This window comes from Corvus moneduloides, chromosome 3 (genome assembly GCF_009650955.1).
Source record: "Corvus moneduloides isolate bCorMon1 chromosome 3, bCorMon1.pri, whole genome shotgun sequence".
NCBI classification, from domain to species: Eukaryota; Metazoa; Chordata; class Aves; order Passeriformes; family Corvidae; genus Corvus; species Corvus moneduloides.
The window spans coordinates 52,635,866-52,661,698 of NC_045478.1; the positions used below are offsets into that span (position 1 = coordinate 52,635,866).

A 25,833-nucleotide genomic window follows, 5' to 3' on the forward strand; every position below is an offset into this window, starting at 1 on the left:
TGGTTGCTTGGTAAGATCTTCCCTTCTGATTTTCCCCCTGCCTGGATTTTAATCTTTCTAATGCATGCAGGAAAACAAAACAAAACAAAACAAAACAAAAAACGGCTGTAGATAAGCTCTCGGTCCTTTTCCTGGAAATCAGAGAAGCAGATGCTCCGCTGCTCCTTCACGCTCGCCGGGCTCACCGCCCGCCCCCGGCCCCGCCCCCGGCCCCGCCCCCCCGGCGCTGGCGGTTGCCGGCGGCCGTTGCCGGCGCGCGCCGGGCGGGGGCGCTGCGGCGGGGGCGGCGCGGGGCGGGCGCGCGCGGAGGCCGCTCTGGCCGGCGCTCGGTGCCCGCCGTGCCCGCGGAGGGAGGGCCCTCGCTCGGCGACCGGCCAATCCGGGCGGGCGCTGGCGGCGAGCAGGGGCAGAATGGGCTGTAGTTGAGCGAAATAGGGAAAGCGGCGAACAGTGTGGAGCGTTCCCGGTGTAAATAAAAGGGGGGGCGGAAAAAAAAAAAAAGTTTGTGGAAGTCGCCGCCCTGCAGCTTCGCTCGGGCAGCGGCGCGGGGCTTGTGCGGTGCGGGAGCCCGGCCCGGAGGACTTTAGTGCGCGGCGTTAACACGCTCTGCCTATTGTTTGTGTTTTTTTCCAAAATATGGCAAAGGTTCAGGTGAACAATGTAGTGGTGTTGGATAATCCTTCTCCTTTCTACAATCCTTTCCAGTTCGAAATCACATTCGAATGCATAGAGGACCTGTCTGAAGGTGAGTAGAATTTTTCTCCCCGATACGGATTTTGCAACCCCGGGCTCTGAGCTCGGGGCATTTAAGGCTTAAACTTTGCACAGGCCTGCGCCTACAATTTAATAGTCTCTCCACCTCGGCCGCATCGCCGTGCCGAGCCGAGGGGATGTGCCGGCCGGGCGAGGGGATGTGCCGCTCCCGCCGAGCCCGGCGCCGGGGAAAGTTGGCGGCGTCCGCCCGCCCTGGGCGCCGAGCCGGGCCCGCCGCCTCTCCCCGCCATCGGCGAGGCGGCGAGCTGCCGCAAGTTGCGAGGAACTTGTTAGAGTGGAGGTAGCCATGTTGCCAGCTTTGTGTGTGCGTGGGGGGAGCGAGCGGGAGGAGAGGAGGGTTGAACCGGGCTCGGCGGCCGCGCATCCCCGCGGGCACACGGGATGCTGCGCGTGCAGCCCCGGCGGTACTCAGAGCGCGGAAAACGCTCCGCGGGGATGCGTTTTGCTGGCCTCGTGCTCCATTTTAGTACTAAGAAAAAAAAAAAAAAAAATTAAAAAATCACGGTGGGAGGCAGGGGCGGGCTGGCTGGCTGGCCGGCCCCGCGTGCCGGCAGCGGGCAGCTGCAGTAGGTGCGCGGGGCCCGGGGGCACGGCTCGGAGCAGAGCGCTGGCTCCGGGAGCCCCGCCGGGGGAGGAGGGGGCCGCCCGTCTGCCACTATTTTTGGAAGTCACTCGAAAGTTACCGGCCGCCACCAGCGGGCGAGGGGCGGCCCCGGCCTCGCCGCCCCGCGGAGACCCCCGTCCTGAGCCGGGGCCGCCGCTCCGCTCCCGCCGCACTCCCGCCTTCCCCCCGAGCCGGGCGGGCCGCGAGCCGCCCTCGCCCCGGCCGCGCTCCGCAGCGCCGCCCCTCGGCCGGCCGCGGGACGCGCCCCGAGAGGCTGCGCGTCGGCCCGCGGGCGGGAGTTTCGAACGGCGCGGGACGAAGGAGGGAATGCGGGGCGCTCCCGCCCGCCGGCGGGCCGTGAGCGGCTGCTGCGCCGGGAGCAGGAGGAGGCCGCCCGGCTGGGCTGCCTGTGAGCGGAAGAGGACATTGCCTGGCTGGCACTCGGCAGAGCCCAGCTCCGGCTGGTCGCCAGGGAGCCCCTCGTGCGGAGGGGCGAGGGCAGGGCTGAGGAGAAGGGGAGTTGGGTGCTGTCCTGGCTAAGGTGCCCTGGCAGGCTCGCTGTCGCTGCGGTTTAACTCGCCTCACTCCGCCTGCCTCTGCAGCAGCGCGTAACTCGTGCGTGGCGGCGGGATGGTGACAGCGCGGGGAGGGAGGGACGGCCCCGTGGCGGGAACTTTAGAGGAAGTCTCGCCTGAGCCAGGGATTTCCTCTAGGCCTCCGCCGCCTGTCTCCTGCCCTACTGCAACTGACCGACGCAGTAGCTGGAGCTGTGCTCCATGCCCGTCGGTCGCCACGTTGCTGGCTGGATCTCTCCAGTCAACCTGGCCCCATCCGAGGTGCAGCATCGGACCCCCTCCGTGACAACTGCTATGGCAGGTGGCAGTACCCGTCACAGGGACTCTGTGCAAGGTGTTAAGACTTTTCCTTCCAGTTGTGCACAGCTGTCTGTATGTGATGTGCTCCTCACACTTTGGATTTATGTTAAAGTTAATCCTGGACGGTTGTGATGAGAAGAATTATAGAATGGTCCAAAGCAGAATTCTCAGTTCCCTTCCCCCACTAATATGCAAGTTAGACTATAGGATAAATTAGGGATGAGCACTGCTATCTTTCACATTTAAAAATAAGATTAAACACAGCCTTTGTATACTTGATGAAAAGTCATTTCCTTAGCTTTCCTGTACTAATGTCTGTTCACCGTGCTGTTTTCAGCCCATCCTCTGCAACACTGATCCTAAAATTAAATCCATTAACTCCAGCCCTTTCTTTCTTAAAGTTGTTGTTCTGTATCAAGATACTTAAATAGTTATTTTACAAGACACTTATTTTTAAAAAGCCTGTTTTAGCAGTAAATACTAGTAGTTGTTTAGAATGAGCTTTATACTATTCTACTAGAATAATGGCACAGGATAGTGTGATAATCTTAAGCAGTTTAGCCTAAAAGTCCTCACTTCTTGTAAGTACTAACTTGTCCTCAGATCCAGACAAGAAAGCTCCTTAATTATTCTGGATGAATACCCTGCAATACTGGCAACAGCTAGTACTTCGTGCTCAAAAGGTAAATAAAACCTCTGATACAGTACCTGGGCAACTGTGCTGTGTTGTACAGAGGAGTAAAATCCCTTCCCAAGCCCTGTTTATTATGATAGTTAAACCCGCAAAACCTGCCTTGATGGTAAACAAAATAAGCAAGAAGAATTCACTAGTGAGGAAAGAGAGTTGCAATCTTAAAGCAGCCAAGTTCTGTTCAAGTGCTAATTTTTTTTTTCTATGCTTAAATTCCATTCCTGCATCCAGAATCCATGAGGGAGACCTTTGGATTTTGCTGAGTATACTAATCAAGTTAATGTAATAGGGTACAGGTTTGTGCTTTTGCAAAGGCAATCTCAGAGTATTGTTCACAAGGGGGAAAGAAAAGAAACACACCGTGTAAGTTTTTAAGGTATAGTTCTGAAACAACAGCTAATTAAGAAAAGAAGCATTAGTTACAGTTTTTTGTAATGGTGATCTTTTTTTTCCTCTTGTTTTAAAAACCCCAAAATCTGTCTTGCAAGATTAGTTTCACATGTGTAAATGAATATTGTTTTTGAATCAAAAAGGGAAGGTGAAAAGCTGACCTAGGAAGAGCTAATTTGGGCTAATTTGCAGTTTCAGCTTCAAAACATCTGTGGGGGAGAAGCTGAGTTAGAAAAAACTGAATTGTAATAAATGTTGGGGTTTAGTGCATTACTTTAAGAAGCAAACTGCTACACTGGATTTTTTTTTTTCCCTAGAATTCCATCTCAGCATGTAGATAAAATCCAAGCACCACTATCTTTAAGAATATGGTGTAATCATGCTGTAACAATTTTATGTACTTCCTGGGTAACACAAGTGACAGGAGAAGGAATGGGGGCATACAGTTAGTGTGCCTGGAGCTTACCCAGTGGGTTTCCTTACTCAATTAACTACTTTGCATGATCTGTGTAATTTAAGCTGTGAGGTATTTATGTGGAAGGTGGGAATTTTGCTTTTGGGAGGTTAGTCAGTATTCAAGGATGTGATGAGTTATAGGCATCATCCCTCTGCTGCAGCCAATCTGACAGACTTTGAGAAGACGTTCAACACAGCTCCCAGTTAGTAAAAGGGCTCTGTTCTCTGTATAAAATTTGAAAATTAACCTCAGTGTGAAAATAGAGGGATTCCTGTGGTACAAGTGACTAGAGAGAGAAGGTGGGATGATCTGGTTCATGAGGACAGGGTCAGGCATCAGTAGATTTCCCTGATGAAGACAGGTCCTTGTTATTTTAGGCCTGTTGCCAAAGAAGCAATTTTAGGCTATGCAAAACTGTAGATGGGTGAAAGTGGAAGACCCCTAACTATAATGATAAATAATGTTTGTTGTTTTTTATTTTATTCTTTTTTTTTTTTTTCTCTGTAGATTTGGAATGGAAAATAATTTATGTGGGTTCAGCTGAAAGTGAAGAGTATGATCAGGTGTTAGACTCTGTTTTAGTTGGACCTGTTCCTGCAGGCAGACACATGTTTGTATTTCAGGTAAGTTTGATTTAACCGTTTCTAAAAGAGTTGTGCTAATTTGTTTAGGAATAACTGCATCAAACTAAGAGACACTTGAAAAACAATGGTAAGTTAGAAAAAATATTTCAGTAAGCTCCTCAGGAATGCTATACCTTCCTTTAAAGTCTGTTCTTGAGCTTGTACTCCTTGCCCCTGATATTTCTTGGTTATATTTTTTTATTTGTGGTATCAATAATTAGTGATATAAGCACAGTTCCCACAGCTACTGATAATTTTAACCAGTCTGGCTCGTAATCAGCAGTGCCAGTTGCCTGGTTTACACCAGCACCATCAGGCTCACCTCTTCTGCCACTGGTGGCAGTTTCAGACAATCAGGAGCACTAGATTAACGTAGACAACGCCTTCAGAGGATCAGGCCAACAAACTAATTGTAAAACTCAGCCAGAACAATGAAGAAGTTGGTTTCTGTTTGGCAGGACTCATGTTAAACTGTGATGTTTGGCTAAGCATGCTAAATCATAACAAAATACTAAAAAAAATATTTAGTGCTTTCTAAAATGAAGATAGAAATTCAGTGGTAAATGGGAGGCATTTAGGACACAAGTGTGTAGATCAAGACTGCAAAAAAGTCTAGAGCATGTGACAGTCCTATAAAATACTGCTGTTAAAGCCAAAAGTTAATAAGGAATAATGAAGGAAAAGAAAACAGGGAAAGAGCAGCACTAAAATGGGGCTTACTGGCCTAGTCTTGTTTCCATTTTAACTCAGTGAGAGGCGGGGTGGGGAAATCCTGAAGCAGACTTGCCTGAATTCTTTCAGAAGCTTTTTTTTAATACATATTTTGTGGTGGTGGGGGTTTTCTGTTCTTTTTTATTCAAACCTATAATTTGTATTAAAACTAACACATTTTTCTCTAAGAAATACTAGAATTTTTCTTGTAAACTGAGAGCAAAATCCATTGGATGAAACATCAGATAGAAACTGAGTGTATCTTATTTTATAAGAATCCTGCTATTTTCCCAAATACTATAAATTCACTTAACTAATGGCAAATGCATGCTGAAGTATGAGCATTAAAAAACCCCAAAGTGCTGATGAATACACTCCCTTATTTCTCATGGCTACTGTAACTGGTTTAAAATAATATCAGCATTTATGAGGCATCCTGATTAATCCTGTAAGTTCCAGGAAAGGTGGTTGGTTTGGGATTTTGGGGGTTTTTGTTTGTTTGCTTATTCTGGGCTTTTTTGTTTTGGTTTTTTCCTTAAAGGAATAGGATTAGACTGGAGGTTGCACTTATCAACCACATACATGCAAATCAATGTTGAAACATTTCTGTTTGGTTTTGGAGCCAGGCCTAATTTTTCCACAGTAGAAATAAAGCAGATGTGTAACAAATGCATCATTTATTAACGGTTTTTCCATTATCAAGCCATTATAGCCTATGGCATTAATTGGTCAGAAATAGGTGATCCTCTATTGCTCTCAAAGGGGCTCCCTTGTGTTTGTATGTGGGGAAATCAGCTGGCATTTACATTTCTGATTTAAAAGATGCGCTGCTCTCAATCAAAGGTCTGAAGATTCATTGTTGATGGTGATGGGAAGGAGCAGGAAGCAGGTGCCTAAAAAGGCATGTTTTAGCTGTATGATTGGGAAGGTCTCAAATTAAATTTACTGGTCCTGCAGTTTCTGTAGAATGGAGTCAGCAATTGTATCCTGGTTATAAATGACACTACAGCTAAATTAGGAGGAGATGTGTAGATTTGCTTATATTGGAGTAGGTCCTGTAAGAGACTCCTTCTGTTAAAATATCCTTTTTATTTCTTATGGAAGTACTGTTGGGCCTGGGTATATTATGCTTCAAAGGCTCTGGATTTCAGATGAGGGTAGGACTCGGCTCATGTGTACACAGGAGACCACCAAAACCCAAAGTGCTACAAGAAGCCTTTGCTGATGACTGAAGCAATTTTATTCACCAAGCTGAAGCAGCCTAGGATATGGAGAAAACAAGCAAGGGAAGGCAAGAATGGGGCACAGCACAGAACTGCAGGAGGCACGTGATAGAAAGAAAGGAGATTGTTTTCCTGGGGAATAGCTTAAGGAAAGGACCTTTGCAGAGGAGTGTAAAATTTTCAGATAATCTGCTGTAGATTTTTCTAGATAGGAAAATGGCTGAAATAGCAACTAAAATGGAGTACCACACAGATTACCAAGGATGACAAAAATACCTTAGATGAAAAGATGATGTGGATCTTGTTGGGAATTCAGCCTTACAAAAAGATGGACAATTATTGTGCTTTCAGACTTATAAAAGCAGCTTTTTGTTTTAAAACCCCAAAACATTACATTTAAAAGGGGTTTCAATAGTAAAGGCCCACAGCTTGGCTTATTTGTTTCTGAATGCTAAGATATATGTAGTGAAACCAGATTCCTTCTCTGTTCTCTTGGGAATTTGTAATAAAATCACAGAAACTTCTTTTTGAGCATATAAGCACATAAATAATTTACTATCCTTAAGTGGGCATATAACCTTTGCTACCTACTCTGCAGTAATAGCTGTGTGAATAAATATCATGTTGAAAAGCAAGATAATTCAAGGTAACATATACACAGGCTGATTTCATAAAATTCTTAAGTAAATTATAGCATAAGAATGGCATATTAAGACAGTGATTTTTATGCAAAAATTAATATACTGCCTCTGCCCACCAAAATATCTGTTTGCAGGTAATCTGCTTATTTATCATTTGGTCATACCAAGCTCTTCTCTTTTTTTTCCACCTGTATATGATCTTTGGTTCCTGAGTAATTAAGAGGTTTGACTAAAAAAGGAAGTTGGAAATTTGAGAACTGTTTTAAACAGTCTTCAGTGTCTTTTTCATGCAGCAAAACAATGCTTGAGAGATAAGTAGGATTAGAACAGAGTATTTCTGTGGGTTCAGAACTGTGTCATAGGATATTACAAGACAGAAAATGACAGTGGAAACCTGGAAAACTAAGATCCTACATTAGAATGTGAATTGAGTTTAATGGGGAGTTAAATGGAACATGGTCCTTTTGTTGCCCATTACCGTGGAATTTAAACTGATCAAACAGTTCTGGGCACTGTTAGAACAAGACTACTGAATTACAGCAGTGATTTAATCTGTATTGGCAGTTCTTGTGATTTCCTCAAGCATTTGTTCTGTTCTTTGGCCATCTTTTCCATTCCCCTATGCTAGTTGTAAAGCCATTCAGTTATTTTCTATTTCCTTCAGAGCTGGAGGAAGATGAGTTCTACTTGATTCCCTGGTTTCTTCTCCTCCCTCTGGTGTATTTGTACCTGAGAGGTCTGACTCATCTAATTCTTCTGCAAAGTGCCTACTGTTTTTCACAAAAAGCTAGACTGCTTTAAAGGCTTAGAATTGAAGTGGCAAAGAGTAGAAGCCAGTGCTGCATGAGCAATAGCTCCCAAATTTCACCATGCTGGAGCATATAAATGCTACAGAAAAGTAGGGATGAGAGGGACAACAGGAATTAATTCCATTCATCCTCTGTCCTTGGGCAAGGTTTGTTACACCCAAGCCATCTGAACACATATTACTAATACCAACTTGTTCTTGCAACATGGGTGTTCGTTGTTGACTTCAGATCTTCATGTGGAATTGTAAATATGAAGCTGTTTTACTGTGCCTGGATTGGTTACTTTAAATCCTACAGCAGAATCAGGCATCACATTTTATCAATATATGTGGTAGTTAGGAGGCATTTTAAGGGACTGATGTGAGCCACATTTTACGAGGCAAATTTTATTGATAAGTAACTGCAGAGCCATAGTAAGTAAGGACATTGAGGAAGATTTTATCAGTTGCTTATTAGGTTTGCATACTGGCTGAAAATGTTCAGGTGTCTTAGAGAGATGATGCATTTAACTGCATAAATTTTAACGAACATAGGTGTCAGGAATGAAGCCAGAAAAAGTACTTCATTCCTTTCCTAGAAATCTGTGGAACAGCACAAACCTTACCATAGCCCATCCCTTTTCTTGCTGAAGTGTAACTTGCAGTCTGTAGTTTTAAGGATTTAGTCTTGTTAAGAACACACATACAGACCAATTCAACCTTGAGGGTATACAAGAAAATAATCTTGCTCTACTAAATTACCAAGATGGGCTGGAGAACATTGGCACTGTAGAAGTGGAGTGATGTTGGTACCCCTGTTTGAACAATGGTTCAGCTGATCGTATATTTAAAAGCAGTTTTGGATCAAGCCTGGCCAATTGCCCATAAGAAATGTCAGCAAACAATTTTACTGCATTCTAATTCTGTCTTTAGAGGATGGTGTTCTAAATCTAGGGTTGATGTTGTGAAAGCAGTTATTTTCTGGTTAACTTGAACAATTTTAAATATAGTCACTACTTAGCTGCTGAAACACGCTACTTGAGATTCCCCTGCTAGGTAGGCATGTGGTATCAATTTTAATTTATCTTTCCCTTTCACATTTAGGCTGATGCACCTAACCCAGGGCTTATTCCAGATGCAGATGCAGTAGGTGTAACAGTTGTGCTAATTACATGCACTTACCGAGGTCAAGAATTTATTAGAGTCGGCTACTATGTAAACAATGAATATACGGAAACAGAACTGAGAGAGAATCCACCAGTAAAGCCAGATTTTTCTAAGGTAAGGCATGTTTTGTTTTAGTCACATATAAGAGGCATGCTTGTAGAAAGAGGTTTTTAAGAAACAAACCCAAACCCCATTTTGTAATTTGATTTCATAAAGTGCATGGAATAGTGAGGCATCAAATAATGGAAAATACTTGGGGGGACAAACTACAAGTGCCATGTAGTTGTCATAAATTTAGGTAATACTGAGAAACCATCAAAAATTCCACCATCTTGAAGCCTTGGCTGTACTTTCACACTGACTGTGAAATAAACGGTTGGATTTATTTCCAACTGCACCACTGTTACAAAGTGGCTCTGTTTTTCAGAAAAACAGAATAATGTTTTTTCTAGGCCCATCAACCTGGAACTAAGTTGTAGATATTAATTTACTATAGTTGTTACTCAGCTGTTCTAGTGCCAGAGCTGCAGTTTCTGCAGAACTTCAACAAACAAACTGAGGAACAAGTTAGGTGTAAAATGAGAGAACATGGGTAGCCTGGTTGGATGATTATCTGATGAATGGATAATTTGACAAAGGAAGTATAAGGATTAAGTTATAAAAACATACCTCCTTCATAGTAGCAATTAAACCAGGACTAGAATTAAAAGATGAAGTGAAATAGTATGTTTTTTCTATGCTTAACTTAATTTTCAGGGATCAGATACTAAATATGTTGTCAAAATTACAGTTAAGTTTGAGGATTCCTAAACTTTGGGTATGTTCCTTTCTTCTTCACTTGTTTCTTTTAAAACATAACTTGTTATGTTGGTTGTCTATGCCAAAATGGTGACTCCCTTTAAGTACTTGAATTTAGAATGCCTAGAACTACTTGTCTTCATTCTCTGCTCATATAAAAAGCTAGCTTTGCTCCTATGAAAAAGAACAGCAAAAGCTATCTCATATTTGTACACAGAGTCCTTAATGTGACTTTGAGACAAAATGGAAATGCACAAGAAGGTTATTAAAGTGATTAATTAATGGGTAATAAGCGCTATGAGGTTCTAAAAAATAAATGCTCTTTTTAGTTTGCATAAGGGGTCAGGAAATACTTAATGAGAGTACACTTTCTTGGAGAATAAAACCAACAAAGCACACCTTTCCTGTGATCAGTCTGAACTGTCATAGTGAGTGTCCACTGGCGCTAAGTTGCCATCCTCCAGGTAACTCTATAATCTTTCACCCCTTTTCAAAATAAAGAGAAAATGAGCATTTTGGTTTTTTGCTGCATACATAAATACAGTATCTTTTCAAAGGAAAATGAAGGCCAGCCATGAGAATAAGATAGATGACTAATCATGTCCACTGCCACAGTGTTAGTATCTTCCAAATATAAGTATTTTTACTTTAAAACTTCAGTGGATAAATCCTCTTAATGAAATCAGTCTGAAGTTTGGTAGTTTAAGGATAAGGTTGTACTTTTAAATGAAGATGAGAAGGTGATAGAATTGAGAGGTATTGCAAATACCATCAAGTTGATGCAACATTTGATGAAGTACTGTGGTTTGCAAAATCCTTATGGGGGTAGAAGTTATTTGCTTTACTAAAAGCTGGATAAAATAATAAACACTTGCACTTTACTTGTGGATCTCTTTCACAGTTTTCACCTTGTGGAACAGTTAAAATATTCTCTTGAGAAAGTGGTTACTTTGCTGAGTAGAATATTAGGGAAGATGAATAAGTGGGGGTACTGTAAGCACATTTCTGATCCATAGGTAGTAGCTATAGATTCACATTGATATCAATTCCCTTTTTAAACAAATTGTTTTACACAAACAAGGCTGTAGGGACTAAAAGGAAAAAATCTCTATGCATATGAACTGCAGTTTGAGACGTACACATTACAATCCATATATTTTCTTCTTTCCCAGCTTCAAAGGAATATTTTGGCATCTAATCCCAGAGTCACAAGATTCCACATTAATTGGGAGGACAACACTGAAAAACTGGAAGATGCAGAGAGCAGTAACCCAAATCTACAGTCCCTGCTTTCCACAGATGCATTACCTTCAGCATCAAAGGGGTGGTCAACATCAGAAAATTCACTAAATGTTATGTTAGAATCTCATATGGACTGCATGTGACTAACCACCATCCTTTTGGTACTGTATATGTGTTAAACTGTAAAAACAACCAGAACTATTTCCCTCAAATTCCATAAGTACATAGTTGAAGCAATGTGAAGAACTTGTTTTAAAACATCCTGTAGAAAGTTTATAAAAAAAACAAAAAAAAAAAAAAAACCAAAAAAACCCCCAACAAACAGTATTTGAGCAGATTGTGGAATATAAATACAACTATTTTTAAGTAATTGCCTTTTTTTTCTAATGTGTTATTCTATGTGGTCTAAACCAAACCTGATTAAAGTATATGTATTCTCTCCCCTACCCCCTTATTTTGTAAGCACTCTTAAAAACTAAAAAAAAGTTTAAAAGTTAAAATATTCAGGCAAAATGAAGGAATAATGCCATGTCCTCATCTCTGCCATCCAGATTGCCAAATATAAAGTGCCCTTTGATAGCATCTTAAGAACAAAACTGTCATTAGATGAAGTGCAAAGAAAAAAGTATCTCTTATTAACAAACAAAAAAGTCCAAAAATCTCCTTTTGATCTGAAAGCAGACAGCACGGTATAATTTTAGGTGCAAGCTTCTTTTCCTTTCAAGGCACATACTTGTTACTTAAAGCATGCAATTGAGATTTACCATCTGCTATCTTGGATTTTAGGACTTTTTTTTTTTTCCTAAATCTCCTGCTGCTGCTGTTTAGTCAAACCTGTGGTTTGTTCAGGACAGTGTTTCATGTGGATTGGGGTGGGTACCTCAGGAAAGAACCCTTTTTCAGCCACCCTGATAGCATACACAATTGGTTGGAAGGATGCAAGCAATTACTAGAAGATTCTAAGTATCAAAAGCAATAGTGTGAATATCCCAAAAACGCTCTTCTGCAAGATTATTATGTCTCACTACTGGTTGGTATGTTTGTTTTCAGGCATGCTTTATTGTAGTCTTTTTCACTAGTAGTAAGGAGTTTGGATGTTTTCTTTCAGTTTTTTGAAACACTTAGCATTTTAAACTTCTCTGTTTTCTCTCTAGCCTTTAAGGCAGTCCTATTCAGTGGTGTAAACCCTGTTGTGGCAGGCATGACACACTCAAGAATCCATTACTTGTCTCAGTGCAAGAGCTTCAGGGCATCCCTATTACTTGAGGCATCTTGGAAGATAAAAGGAATTAAGCAGTAAACTGTAAAGACTTAAGACATTATTATGACACTTAACAATTCAGTTATTCCCTTCCAATCCTTATTAGCTTTATATATTTACTCTGTGCATTTAAATTGTAATCTGTCATGCCAGATTACAGGAATCTCATTCTACTATTTACTAGTTACTGCCCAAATTATGAACCCTTGTAGGTTCCTGACCCTTCAAAAAAAGGTAGATTTCATGATGACTGACAGTGTAGCTCTGAATAAAAATAGAATGCTTTCTGTTCTCTTTCTGCATTCTCTAATGGGGATGAAGATGTCCCAGACAGTTAGTGCTTCTGTCTTTCCACATCTTTAGTGAAATTCTCTGTGTTTCAAATGTGTGTTTTCTAAACTGGAAAGGAATGACCTGATCTGAATGTACATGCACATGTTTTACTTGTCTGGAAAATCAGCAGTACTCATTTAGGGTAGATGAATGAATTAATGAAGTCCATTAAGATTTGGAGGCCTAGTTCTAATATGTGCTTTTAAAAATCTAATTGTTTGCTGGTTATCACTTTAATCTAAAAATATTAACACTTACTGGTATGACTTAACACAAAGAATTGGTTCCCTGAACTAGCAGTTACTTCACTTGAGGGCTGAAATTCTGTGAACTTTATCTTTGATTTTCAATTATATTGCAACTTTTAGGTCTGCAGTGACATTTTGAGATTTTTCATGCACTTTATGTTCTATTTATGTCTATTTAAGATATCTCATAAATATAAGCATGTAAATAACTTAGTTAGCTGCTGAAGGATTGACAGGCTTGTGAAGTCTGCCTTGAATTAAGGCTACTGTAGTAGTATCTCAAACTCTTGCATCTGTTGAATATTCAAATGAAAACATGATCCAAGTACAAGCTGTAACCAGAATCCATCCATTGGTAGCATGAAGGCTTTTTAGAAGCATATGCCACAAAGTGATGGAAGCAAACCATATTGCTGCTATTGCAAAAGCAACAACAATATTCAGTCAGCAAAACAATGTCACCCAGCAAACCACTTAATTCAGAGGAATGGAAAAGTGAAGCTCTATTGTTAAGGAGGAAAAAGTCATCTGTGCATGAGAACTTGGGTGCAATAAACTTCAAGCTCGACTGTGGCAGGATGCTGCAGTAGAGTTTGGCACCACCTTACCTGATACACTGATGGGGCCTGGATAGAGCTGACCCACCATTAGCAGGAGAAGGAATGCTGTGCTTGGTGAAAATTGGAGACAAACAACCCTACCTCATGATCTTTGCAAGATCAATGGCATTTCTATGTTTTTTGAGAGGCTGGGTGCCTCAGGTCTTTGCAACTTTGTCCAGATTTCAGCAGTCCATACACTCTGCCTACTGAGTATGGCATTTCCTGACAAAATCACATTCCAGAGACATAGAATGAGAAACCAACTTCCAGTCTCCCAGAGACTTCAGGCAATATCACAGCACAAACTTAGTGGTAGTAAAAGACAGAATGCATGTAGGGCATCTGTAAAGGCTTGTCCCTGATCTCTGGGCATTTTAGACCAGCAGGTCTGTGTGCATGACACAGCCAACCAGTGCTGACATCACAGCATTACAATTTCAAGGTTGAAGATGAATTCACCTTCCCAAAAACCTTTACTTGCAGAGGCCACCAAGATGCAAAGGAATGCTACAGATTCTGCTGACAGAACTCGTGATGTATCTCATTGTGTTTTTATCACAGACAGACCATCAGAAGACTGTCATAATGCTTATCAGAGGTTATTCATGTACAAAGAAGTAAGTGGATCTCACGGTAACATTATAGGTTTTTATGTCTAGCTTGAAAAAAAGGTGTCCCTTCAGCTTACAGTCACTGATTTATTCAGGCATCACCTTCAATCTGAATTACTATGACACTTAAATTTGAAGAATGCAAAATAGTTCCAGCTCCATCATAATGGAGACTAGTGAAATTTAACCTTTTCAGTGGCTTTACAAAGCTCCACTGAAAAAGCCAACCCATACTACCAATCTTCAACAATGAAGCAACTCAGAACTTCTCTACAATAACCACAGTAACTTAGTTTGTAGCTTGCCAGACACTCTGTATTCTTGAGATGTGAGTGACAAAGTCACAAAAAAATCTGGTGCTTCAGCTGCTGGTTTTCTGGAAGTCAGCTCAGACTGAAAGGTAGCCACTTGCAGCTAGACTGATTGCCCACTGACATCTGAAAATAGTGGTAAGAAGAAAAAAGGAAAAACCCCAAAAGTGCTATGCATGTATACTCCTAGCAAATCCTCATTTACCAGAGACAGAAAAAGGGCAAAGTTAACTAAATCTTCTGGCTTGTGTCTGGATGGCTGCAGATCCTTCACACAAGTAACTACCCTACTCCTTATTCATAGCACAGTGGTCTGCAAGAGTACAGATTATCTCATTTATTTTGAGAGCCACAGAAGTTTGGTCAGGAGATGATGGGTTAATTGTTGCTGCAGTTGCTGGTTGGGGGCTCTGCTAAGTGCCAGCCAGGAAGATGCAGCAAAACTGACAACTACATATAAGGGCTGGCAGTTTGTGTGGAACTCTTCTTCCTAGTCCCTCCCATTTCTGTTTCCGTTTCCAGTTATAGTTCTGCTTCTTAAAATCTAGTCTTATAGTGTGAGATGAGAGCAGAGCTGGAGAAGATGGATGGAGGGCTTTTTCCTTGATTTTGGTCTAGGCAAAGATGATATAAAGAAGAGTCAGCTGGAGGCACTAGGAAGGCTATCTTAGAGGCAAACCTGAGGCTTCTACATGGAACGTAGAAGGCCATTACAGGAGGAGATGGAAGGAGGACACACTTAAACATTTCCAGCTTTAGGTAATGCAGTTTTGGAGGCATGGCTGGGTACTTTGCTGTCCATGGCACAAGGGGTGTGACTGGCTTATCTGCAGACAAGAGAAAGTCAGAGGAAAGAGGTGTGAGTGCTGCACAAGGGCTACAGCAGATGCAAGAGACAACAGCTCTGTGTTACCAGCAGTGGTAAGAACTGGCTGAGCTGGCAGAAATTGTTACAGAGTTCTTCGGTCTCCCTCCAAAACTCCCTTGGCCCATGAGATACGGAGGCCAACCTTTCAAAATAAGTGTACCTTCCAGTTTCCCTTGGCCCATGAGATACGGAGGCCAACCTTTCAAAATAAGTGTACCTTCCAGTTTGTCCTGTCTCACTAGGATGGTGGGACAAGCCTACACTTATACAAGCTGGAAAGGAGGGGCTTCATGGTATGGTAAAGGAAATCCTGAAGACATCTGTTATCCATCCAAAAATCAACTACTTGAAATGCCTGCCATTTCAACAGCAGGATGAAAAAGTCTGATGAAGGCCAGCCTGGATGTGTCAGAAGTGTGTAAGACCTGAAACCTTCAACCAACATGACAAGATACTTCTCCTGTCCAACCTAACAATGGGTCTTCAGATATGAAGAGATGTATAAAAAAACTAAAATTTTTGAAGACATGTATCTGCTTGGCTAAATAATCTTTGGCATGCAGATAATCAAGGTAAACTCTCAGGACAAAGCCATATTGAAACAGCATTACTGAGGAGAAATTAAGGGAACTTAAGAAGAGATGGGACATTGTTACAAATGGGAGATTGTCTCTGACAAGGTTTGATCACAGCTTCAAATTTCATTCCAAGAAGTTTAGCAGACTTCCTACAGAGCTAAGACCTCTCCAACTTGAGGCCCAGCTGTTGAAGGAACAGCCAGTGAAACCATGTTCTCAAGAAAATATTTTCAGGTTACATACTGATAGAAAATACTTCATGTACAATGATAACTATTCAGGAAAAGTCCCATGGTAGAAGTGATGATCAGAGAAAAGTGGCCTAAAGGCTGCATCTGTACTAACAACTTTATCAGGGACAGGGTATGAATCCATGGTGGAAAATGGTTTTCTGGCATTACTTTGGCTTATATCAACTAGGGAAGGCACAGGGACAGTTTGGAGATCTACACAGAGGGAAAAATATCTCCAGTTTCAGAGTCTTGAATACCTCAGGATACTGACACCATGTACTCTACTTATAACCACAGCTGGATGGCTCATGTCAGTGACTTTGGATTGGTTTCTAATGGATCAGAAGAAAGACAGGTGCTAGGAGGCTTACTATGAAAGAAAAAAAGACGTGGTTTCTCCTTGAGTCATTTCCCTTCAATGAAAAGAAAGAAAATCAGCAGCAAACTGCCATTGGCATGATATGAACAACATAGACATGGCAAAATACCAGCAAAAAGGCAGTACTTGCAAGGCTCTGCAGAGGCTCTAAGAGGAGAGGCTGGAAGGGTGCACGTCACACAGAAAGGCATGTTATACAGAACTGGAGAGCTGGAGAAACAGCTGATAGTCTCCCAGATTTTTAGGCAAGCTGTTCTAAATACAGTTCACAAAATTCTTGAAGAAATCCATCTGTAGAAGGACACAACACCAAGCAAATCAGAAGTGTGAACAGTCAAATATGCACCAGCAAGCAGCAGGATGACTCTGGCCTGGATGTCCATGAGCTCCAGACCTGCCAGCAGCCAGCATGCGTTGGTTCCTGTTGCACACCACTTGATCGCTGCAGATCTTGAGCTCCAGAGGTAAATTAAATATTTTCTTACTAGTGATTATCTCATCCAAATATGCATAAGCAGCACTGTGGCTGTGGGGACTGCAAAACAGTTTATTTAACTCAGTAGTAAGGTGAGAAGCCCTAGAGAGATCTTGTTAAGCCTGACTAAGTCTCTATCTTTATGGAAAACTGTGTATCAATTTCTAAAAATAAAAGGTAGCTGAATGACTTCCTGTGATTCTCAGATGAGACACGAGTAAGGGAGAATGAACCGGGCCTTTAAAAAAACAGTGTAGACAGAATGAAACAGTGGGACAGATGGTTCCCCCATCTTTCATTTACAGATCACAAAGTCCTACAGTGGTCAAATAAATTTTTGCCATTGAGTTGCTGCATGTTGGTCTGCCTGCCAACTGTCATTAAAGAGATGTGGGAGGAACAAACCCTGGTTCTTCAATATAAGTCCTAAACTTGTAGAGAATTCGCAACAAAATTTTTGCTAAGTGTTTGCAAGAAAGCAACTTAATAAAACAGGAAGGTCAGAAATTCACTGAGAGGAGGTAAAGTTCTGGTTTGTTCAAAACGCACAACAAATTATCGGTCACTTGTAAGGGCTGTTTGCAGCAAGTGGGCAACTTGAGGCTGTGGGTGAGATGGAAAGATGAAGGTCTTACAAACCTTCAGCAAGAAAGTGGGGTTTTCTCCTGGGTTGTACTTTCTGAATCAGGTAAAACAGCACAGAATTTGTTTAGAAAGTGCAGGGGAAGGCAAGAATCTGATTGAAAGAGCAGAGGCCCAACAGCAAATTAAGCTGCAGGAGTTAGGTCACTGTTTTCTGAAATTCTGCAAGCCAATTCCAGTCACGTCTGTATAGGTTAATGGGCTGCAGCAGGCACATGATACTGCAGGGGCACAAAGTATCACAGTGAATCTCAGAGCACCTGATACCTAAGGTAGACCAGGAAAGAAAGGGAATTTTGGCACAAGGAGAATGTTAATTACATAATACGCTGTCCTGGTACAAATAAATGCTTGTACAGAAAACCAAGTAAAACTGGTATGACACAGTTTCAGATGCAGAATTCTAATTCAATGCTTATTAAATAGCTTGTGTCCTAAAAGAGTACCAGATGGGTAAAGGGCACAAGACATGTCACTGCACACAGAATCTTACTAAAGGCTGATTAGATACCAGCGGTTTTCTCTACAAGAGGGATCCAGCTTTTAGGAATTATTCAGGGTTTACCCAATCTCAGGTGTGTCTTTTGGCCTACGTGGACTGTAATCCCAGAGCCAGAAATTAAATGCAGTTCAGACTGCTTTTTATATACAGTAAGGAACTAGCTGAAAGTGAAACTTAGAGATTTAATATTCGTACACTGGAGAGAAAAACGTGCATTAGGACTGTCCTCTCATGGGAAAGCAGGAACTGGTAATTCAAAGTGTTCAATTATGACAAGGAAAGTAAAGCAGTTTAAAGTTTTCCAAACTAATTTGAAGCTTCTGCACAGAGAGCAAGTTGACAAAAATCTATGTTAGGTAAAGCTAGCTACAAGCAGATTCATAAGTAAGACACTCCTTGCACAGGAAAGACAAAGAAAATAATAATTTGAACAACATCCAAACTCCTGGTCTAGAAATTAATACCTTAGTCCAGCAGTTCTAGCCATGGAAAGGTTCCTTGAAATTAAACTAGGGTTAATAAGATTCCTTGCTAGGCACTCAAGTTTCACTTGTGATAAGGGACCTGAAGAATTCTAAAGTAGAAATTTGGTGCACCTGCTGTCAGATTTTGGAGAAAGGGACTGAGAGAGAAGTTTTTTTAAAAAATAAGGAATATTTAAGTGAAATATAGATGACTTAAAGGCCCAAGACAATCCTTTCATGAGATGAAACTCCACACATCATTAGTGCACATATACCACAGTAAGCTTATAATCTGCAATATTTGTTTTCAGGGAAATGTCTTTGAACCTAGCCATCATGGCTGAGCTGGAAATCAGATCATGTGGAAGGTGAAGCATGGGAGGGAGACATGGTGAAGAAGGCAACAGCAACATCAGAGACTGAGAGCAGCTGACACAGGAAATCACTACTTAAAAAAATGGGCAAAGTCACATTGAAATAACATGGCAAAATTTCACTCCAGGTCACTGCGAGTCCCCTACCAAATCTGAAATTATCCAGACTGTTCTCAGTTCTTAACACAGAGCAAAAAGTGGAGAAAAGGTTATGCTAAGCCAGAATTTTCTCTCTGGCTTCTCTCCAGATCTATTTGTTAACAGTTTGAATGAAAAATCAGAGGCATATGTGTTTCATAACAAGTTCCCTGCACACAAGAGTGTATATGGTCAACATCATGTTCCACTTCCACAGCTATGGAAGACTCAGTATATACATAGCTATGGAACTGGGAAAGATTTATTCTCTGGTTCTCCCATGTACAAATAATGCTGTTTTCTAGACATAAAACGATAAGCAGCACTCTTTGAGAAATATTCAAGTTACACATGCTAGCTGAGACACTGGGATTTGACCCTAATTATATTGTGATTTTGAACATACAAGTAGTATACTCATTCGTTCATATAAACTCATTGGCAGAGGTAATCTGACCCTGTACATTGTCCCCAGAAGAGTTTGCAAAGATGCCTGGCATTCAGAGCTAGCTGGGACATACCTAAATTTAACAAAAGGAAGAAAGAGAAAAGAAGAAAAAAGAAGAAAAAAAACCCACTTGCTCTCTGAAACCATCTTAAAACCATCTTAATGAGTAAGAAATAGTTCCTCAACACAGGGGTAAATTTCCAGAAAGCAAACAGAAATCAAACTGGCACCCAGACAGAACACATAAAAGAACATAAGAGAGGAGATTATCTGTTCAGGAGAAACCAAATGATGCTAGCCCATCACACAGTGTGAGCTCTGGAAAGATGTCATATTTGTCATAGCTGGAAAATGCTAAAAATACAGGTCCAGATCACTCTCCTAGCAAAGAATTGAGATGTGCCTCTGGATGAGGCTTGTAAGGTTCTCTGCTAGAAGCTCATCACAGTCCTTCAGGGACACAGACAAAGGGGCAGGACTGCAGAGAGTCAGATCAGGCCTCATACACTCCCACAGCAGTTCTGTGCTTCAACTGTGCTCGTACAACCTGAGCACATATGTTTATATATATAGAAGGCTTCTATATAAACATACTTGAGTGAAGAGATAACCTGTTCCAGCTGAAGAAGCACATACCTGCACTTGTAGATCCGATTCCCGCTGTAAGCACAGAGCGTGGCATAATCTTAACAGCATACTTGAGGAACTGAGATTTCCCTGTACCCGGGTCTCCAACCAACAGAAGATGTGATTCACCTGGGGGGAGAACAGGGATGTAGGAGCAGACAGTTCATATACAGACAAACATCGATACAAAATGCTCAGATTAAGTAATACTTGTCATATTCACCTAAAATTTAGCACTATATATACATTAAAATATGTAATTCTGCACTATTTATTGGGTGTGATAAATACATTGTTTAATAAAGTCATCTAGACACAAATATTTACAATTAAGTATTTGTGAAGTATTAGCAGGTATTTGACACACTTCCTGTAATATGAATTCTTACATTTTCGAATGCTCATTTCTCAGACTCAGCTCATTCTTGAACATGAAAAAGAAGGATACCAGGTTTTAGTTATCATTCCACTACTCAGTTATTTAAATTATTGCAAAATGGACTAATAAAATCAGCAGGTTGTTTTGCTTAATTAATTCTTTGCCAACAGTTACGCAACTTAGTAATTTCAAAACAGTGAAATTACAGAAGTAAATAATTTGGCTGCTGTACTCTCAGTAAAGTGCTCTAAAACTTTTTCACTGTTTTTTACAAAATACAGCTTCAATTGAAATATAAAGTCTATAACTTTATTTAGCTGTTGGAGCATTACAAAAATCCTGTATTTGTACAGAGAGACATACTTTTAAAAATTATTATGACCTACATAGATTATGACCTGTGTACCACCTGGCACATGGCATATTTGCCATCTAATAACAACAGAAGGAGAATCAGCAGGCAGGTAACTTGGAGTTACAAAACTAAGTGAGATGTGCTGACAATCACAGATGGAAAAGTCTGGCATTAGGAAGTAAAATGAACCCTTTAATTTTTCCTTTTAATGGACTATAGTGATCCGCATTAAGGAAACATTAAGATTCCATCCTTTGATGCCAAATACTGCTGGGAATATTCTACTAGAAATAATTTCAAAATGTCACTTATACAATAAAAAGTGAGTTTATGTTTTAGATAAAACAGCTGTCTTTAATATTCTACCTAATGGAAACCTGGAAGTGTTTCTATTGGGTTTTATTTGGGAAAAATTAAAAAGAGGAAGTCTAGACACCCACTTTAACTTGCCTGAGATTTTGGAAGAATACTCAGAATTGATTAAAACTTGTTCTCACTCAAGAAAATAGGATGATTATGCTTCCAAGATCTTACTGGTTTCATTTTGGAGGGATGGGTGGGGAATGTGGGTGAGGACAGGGATGGGAATGACTGTTACAAAGGATGTGATACTGTTAGAAAAAATACAAACCTCTGGTTCGAGTTCCAGCAGCATCAGTTCTCTGTACACCACCAGCAAGCACCATGGCTACAGCCAGCTTCACCAGGTACAATCCAAAAACTTGAGGACATAAGCTAGCCAAAATTTCATTCCTCCCTAAAACAGGAGCAAAAATGGCACTCAGCAGAGTTAAAACTTGGTTTCCCATGGACTCCTGTGTACACTGACAAATAATTTGGGCAAGAAGAGTAGGGTAGGAAGGAGATTTTTAATTTTTTTTTTTTTTTTTACTGGGACCTAGAGCAGTTGTTTGATCCAAACTTCCTTCATTATAGAGAAGTTAGGTAATCACAAGCAGCAAAGCCAATCCTATTGTAATTTAAGGAATGTATGGTGTGGATAGCGCGATAAAAGGCACTAATGAAACGCCATCATGCAAATTCTTTTGTTCTACATTTACAAGTGTAGAAGCTACGAAACCTAGAAGTTTCCAAACTTCAAAATAACCCCTTGAAAACTGGTGTACTGTACATTTAAGAAGTCTTTTAACACTTATTTTGCCTTAAATCTGTGCACACACAGTGTGCACATTTTCTCCTTGTTACCTTCAATCTCCTTCTCCTTTGATCCTTGTGTGTCACAGGTCCCTGTCCTCCTCCCTATTATAGTCTCTTTCCAGCAGCAGAACATTTCAATCTGCTCTGAAAATGCTGATGGTGTGCAAGATATGTAACAGAATTAATTCTGCCCTTTGAAATTCTGACACTACTAGCACATAAGGGGTCTCAGGTTATATGCCATGTGCTACTTGCATTGCTAGGGAATAAAAGAAAATGACCCATTTTGAGAGCTTAATTTCATGTTTTAAATTTAGATGCAAATACATGGTACTGGCAAAATATAGGCACCTAATGGACGACTTAAGGTATATGTGTTTCATTTGAAGGTCTTCTGAAGGAATTAACATATCTTTGTCCATCCAAAAATGGAATTTTAAAAACATTGTTCAGCCATAGCACAGCTCAAGATTTAACTCCACAGTTAGGAGTTAGCATCATTAAGTGACTGACATAAAATGCAGTAGTAGCTACCATTATCTCTCAAAAAACAGTACAGGTACACACACACTCTGTTGTGAAATGGCCTCAGACTCCTTAGTCAGATCTGATCTCTGCCCTCAATGTCAACTCAAATTCAGACAAATAGCCTGATACAGACATCTTGGGCAGCCAGGGTCCTTCTAATTTCCACTTCAACTTTCTTGTAGCCGCTTCATATTTATTTATTCAGAATGGGTAATATTACATAAAATCACATTGCTCCCTTCAGGCTTCCAAAAATTGTCCTGAGAATGAAAGATTAAAAGGGACCTTCAAAGAAGATCCTGAGTTACTTTCTCAACAGTTCTAATGAGAGTGATAAGAAATATTCTCGTTCCAAACAGAAGAAGGAAGAAATGTTATCATTCCAAACAGCAGGAAGCTAGCAATTAAACTGCTTTCCAGGAAATGCAGTTCTGAAGAATCTTTGACATTGACAGGATCTACACTTTCTTATTGTGAGCAGGCTAATTTGAGGGAGGTTCCCACCTGCTTTTCCTCCTGTTTGTCTTTAAAGAAAGACTAAGCTCTTTCCAGTGTTTTACAAGACAGAGTGTCAGCCTAATAAAGTTCAGTGATGGAGACCCTAAAGAGTCCATTGAGCTTCTGCAGAGTTGAGGAGAAGGCAGTCAGATTATGGAGAGGGACAGAGTTCCAGACAGAACTCCTGGTAATTCCAAGGTGGTTGACTGCAGACCACGGTAAGTTTAGGACCCAGCGTACTGAACACTGACTGTTCTGGAAGCCACTGTGAATTGGGAGGCTCCCCTGCACCTAACCAAGGGCCCAGGCATCCACGAGTTACGTTAAAGATATGATGTGCTAATCCCTATGGTAAAGATTCAGAGCTTAATTTGGGATGCAGAGACTGTGTCAGATTTCTCGCCCCAGAGGCAACAGCTGTGCTGACTAAATGCAGATCTAGTCCACACTATTTCTTCTAAGAAGGTATGCTTCTTCTTTCTTGATTATAAAGCACTTCTCTTTTTTTTCCTCTCACATTATTTCTCATTTCTTGTTAATAAATGTTCCAAAAAAGACTTGAATAGAAAGCTCAAAGAATGAAGATCAATGCAGTTGGTTTGGTACTTTCTTCTGCCCCCAGCCAGCAATATTAAAGTAAGAATTTCATATTCTTGTAGTGGAAAAAATATATTCTTGATGAATGGGTGGTGGGATAACATAATGGGGGGAAAATGTGTTCAGTTACTGTATTTTCACTCCTGATTTCATCTCTATCCAATCAAGAGTCCTACTTAAAAGCTTTCAACTACTAACCTGCTAAGGGATCATTCCTATGCCTTTCCCAGAAGTCTTCAAATTCTTTGCGAACTTCTTCATCAATTACAACACCTGCTAGCTGCTCATTGTTCACTTTAACATAGTTGGCTTTTAAGACAAGCTCCAAGTCACAGCGTGCACCCTCGTGGAAAGGTTTCCACCTCTGCATTACCACTCCATACACTGTGATGTCATCTCCTAGAGGTAACAACAGAAATTAGTAAAGTAACATCTGACTTGAGACATGCAGACACTTCAGCTAGCTGTAATGCACAATAATGTGATCTAGAGCCTGTGTTACAGTTCATAAGGTTAAAAAAAATCTAACAACTGAAAACAAAACCTCCTGCAGTTACTGGAAGTTGAAAACAAAGATAAGGTAGGTTGCTTGAGTCTGTGCTAGGAAGTTATGTCTTTCCACTTCTGTTTAAGGGAGGTGGATTCTTAAAGACATATCTCTGCTTGTTTCCTCTTTTAGAAGAGAGGAATTCCTGGTAAACTGTAGAAGCTCTTTCAATTAGATTAATTATACAAAAAAATCTTAGTCAAAACTTATTTAGCTTCTGGTAACTTTTGCGATGAATCACTTGTTAACATTCTGAGTAGAGTGTTCTTCTGAGAAAGTACAGCTACAAATTAATTTCTTGTGGAAATGTGCCTATCTGAGTATTTTTAGTCCACTCCTAATTTATCCTCCTGCCAATTAGCTGCTTCTTTGAAAGCCAAGTAGCTTTTTCCACCTGCAGCACTCCTTAGATAGGAGGTCAGGTTTCCTGGCTCTCCAGGCCTATGGAGGGGCACCTCACGCTGTGAGACTCAATCTCCCGGGGAGGTTTGGTGTTCTGCACTAACAAGTTTTATTATACTTTCTGTATGTCACAACACATTACTTATTGAAACTGATCTGTCAAACAGTCAAGATGTAACCTGGGGGTGCATGACATTTTCTAGAATGATCATCAGCTGCCACGCTAACGTTCAGCCTGAAACAGCAACGTGACAGATGAACACACCTCATTTGAGGAGCCCCCAGCACTGACAGCCACTTGACAGAGATTCATCTCAAATGGACAACTAAAAATTCTTGTGGGTACAAACATATGTAATTTATGCAATATCCTCACCAGACTTGCAACTGTCCACCAAGTCATCTTCCAGAACAACCATCATGCAACGAGGGATGCTTCCAACAGACAGCCTCTGAACCTAGGTGATGGGAAGGAAAAGCACTTCTTAAGAACAGCACCTTCAAAAGCCTTTAATTTACAGCTGCTCTGGCTTAAGGGCCTGCTAGGGTCCTTTCCTGGGACTGAGGTCAGTTCTTGCTTTTTATCACAAAACTTACAGTAAGGATGCCAATGCTGCCCTGAGCTTAACAATGAAAGTTTAATGCTGATATTAATGGAAATGGGATTGGGTATTAAATTAGCAGAAGGTGCTCGGTGCTGGGAGATGTTGTGTGATTTCAATATCTTGCTGAAGAAAGCTCATAAGGGAGGCCATTTGAAAGAGCTGATCCTTTTTTTTATTATAATTTGAGTTATTACTAGATACTTCTTCGGTATGTAAAGTTGACTTTGGGTACTGAAGCATGTGCATGGGTTAGACAACCCTTCACTGAAGTATATACTGAGGGTTATTCTCTGTATTTTTCTGGTATTTAACCGTGACTTGATAGTTGGAGATTAAGTTTACACCTAGGTGTCAAGGATTAAATCAAAAACAGGAAAACCAAAATACATATTGACAAATGTGACAGTAACTCGTGTAACTCTCTTTCTTTTCTGCAGGGCAAACTCTGTGCAATCTTGTCACAGTCCATTTCTAACCAGCAATCTTTCCATTTACACTTTACAGCTTTCAACAGTTTTGAGAGTATCCACTGCACAAGAACAAGTCAGAAGTACCTTTTCATTCTGCAGCACAGGTCATACATGCTAGAATTCTTAATGTATTCACTCTCTGGTGCCTAGGAAGGTTAATTCACCCTTGTGTATCATCTAAATGGCCACAGGCAGTTCACATTATGTTCAGTACTGG

At 40.9% G+C, this 25,833-nt stretch overlaps 2 protein-coding genes and 1 long non-coding RNA gene across 4 annotated transcripts in view; 2 read left to right on the top strand and 1 right to left on the bottom strand.

Moving 5' to 3' along the window:
* The window catches only part of MCM9 (minichromosome maintenance 9 homologous recombination repair factor), a 49,066-nt gene that overhangs the window by 17,233 nt on the left and 6,000 nt on the right, over positions 1–25,833 (bottom strand). The window contains exons 4-8 of one of the 2 annotated variants that reach the window (XM_032101563.1): positions 24,918–24,999; positions 23,791–23,991; positions 21,443–21,568; positions 20,087–20,206; positions 14,529–15,176 (exon numbers count right to left, since the gene is read on the bottom strand). In XM_032101563.1, coding sequence (XP_031957454.1) covers positions 14,887–15,176; positions 20,087–20,206; positions 21,443–21,568; positions 23,791–23,991; positions 24,918–24,999 — 819 coding nt within the window. In that variant the 3' untranslated portion in view covers positions 14,529–14,886. Of the gene's footprint in view, positions 1–14,528; positions 15,177–20,086; positions 20,207–21,442; positions 21,569–23,790; positions 23,992–24,917; positions 25,000–25,833 lie in introns of those variants that run through there. The other variant, XM_032101561.1, reaches the window with a different exon arrangement.
* ASF1A (anti-silencing function 1A histone chaperone) lies at positions 239–12,535 on the top strand. The gene is made up of 4 exons (XM_032101564.1): positions 239–745; positions 4,299–4,414; positions 8,881–9,057; positions 10,914–12,535. The coding sequence occupies exons 1-4, from the start codon at positions 637–639 to the stop codon at positions 11,124–11,126; spliced, it is 615 nt and encodes a 204-aa protein (XP_031957455.1). The 5' UTR covers positions 239–636; the 3' UTR covers positions 11,127–12,535.
* Positions 15,894–18,948, top strand: LOC116440639. Its single transcript, XR_004238715.1, has 2 exons — positions 15,894–16,871; positions 18,802–18,948. It is a non-coding gene; the product is annotated as an uncharacterized LOC116440639 (long non-coding RNA).

Excerpts from the sequence above, each read along its gene's own strand:
- ASF1A (XM_032101564.1), top strand. The coding sequence starts at position 637 with ATGGCAAAGGTTCAGGTGAACAATGTAGTGGTGTTGGATAATCCTTCT. Across the intron at positions 4,415-8,880 it reads GACACATGTTTGTATTTCAG|GCTGATGCACCTAACCCAGG; the intron begins GTAAGTTTGATT and ends TTTCACATTTAG. Across the intron at positions 9,058-10,913 it reads TAAAGCCAGATTTTTCTAAG|CTTCAAAGGAATATTTTGGC; the intron begins GTAAGGCATGTT and ends CTTCTTTCCCAG.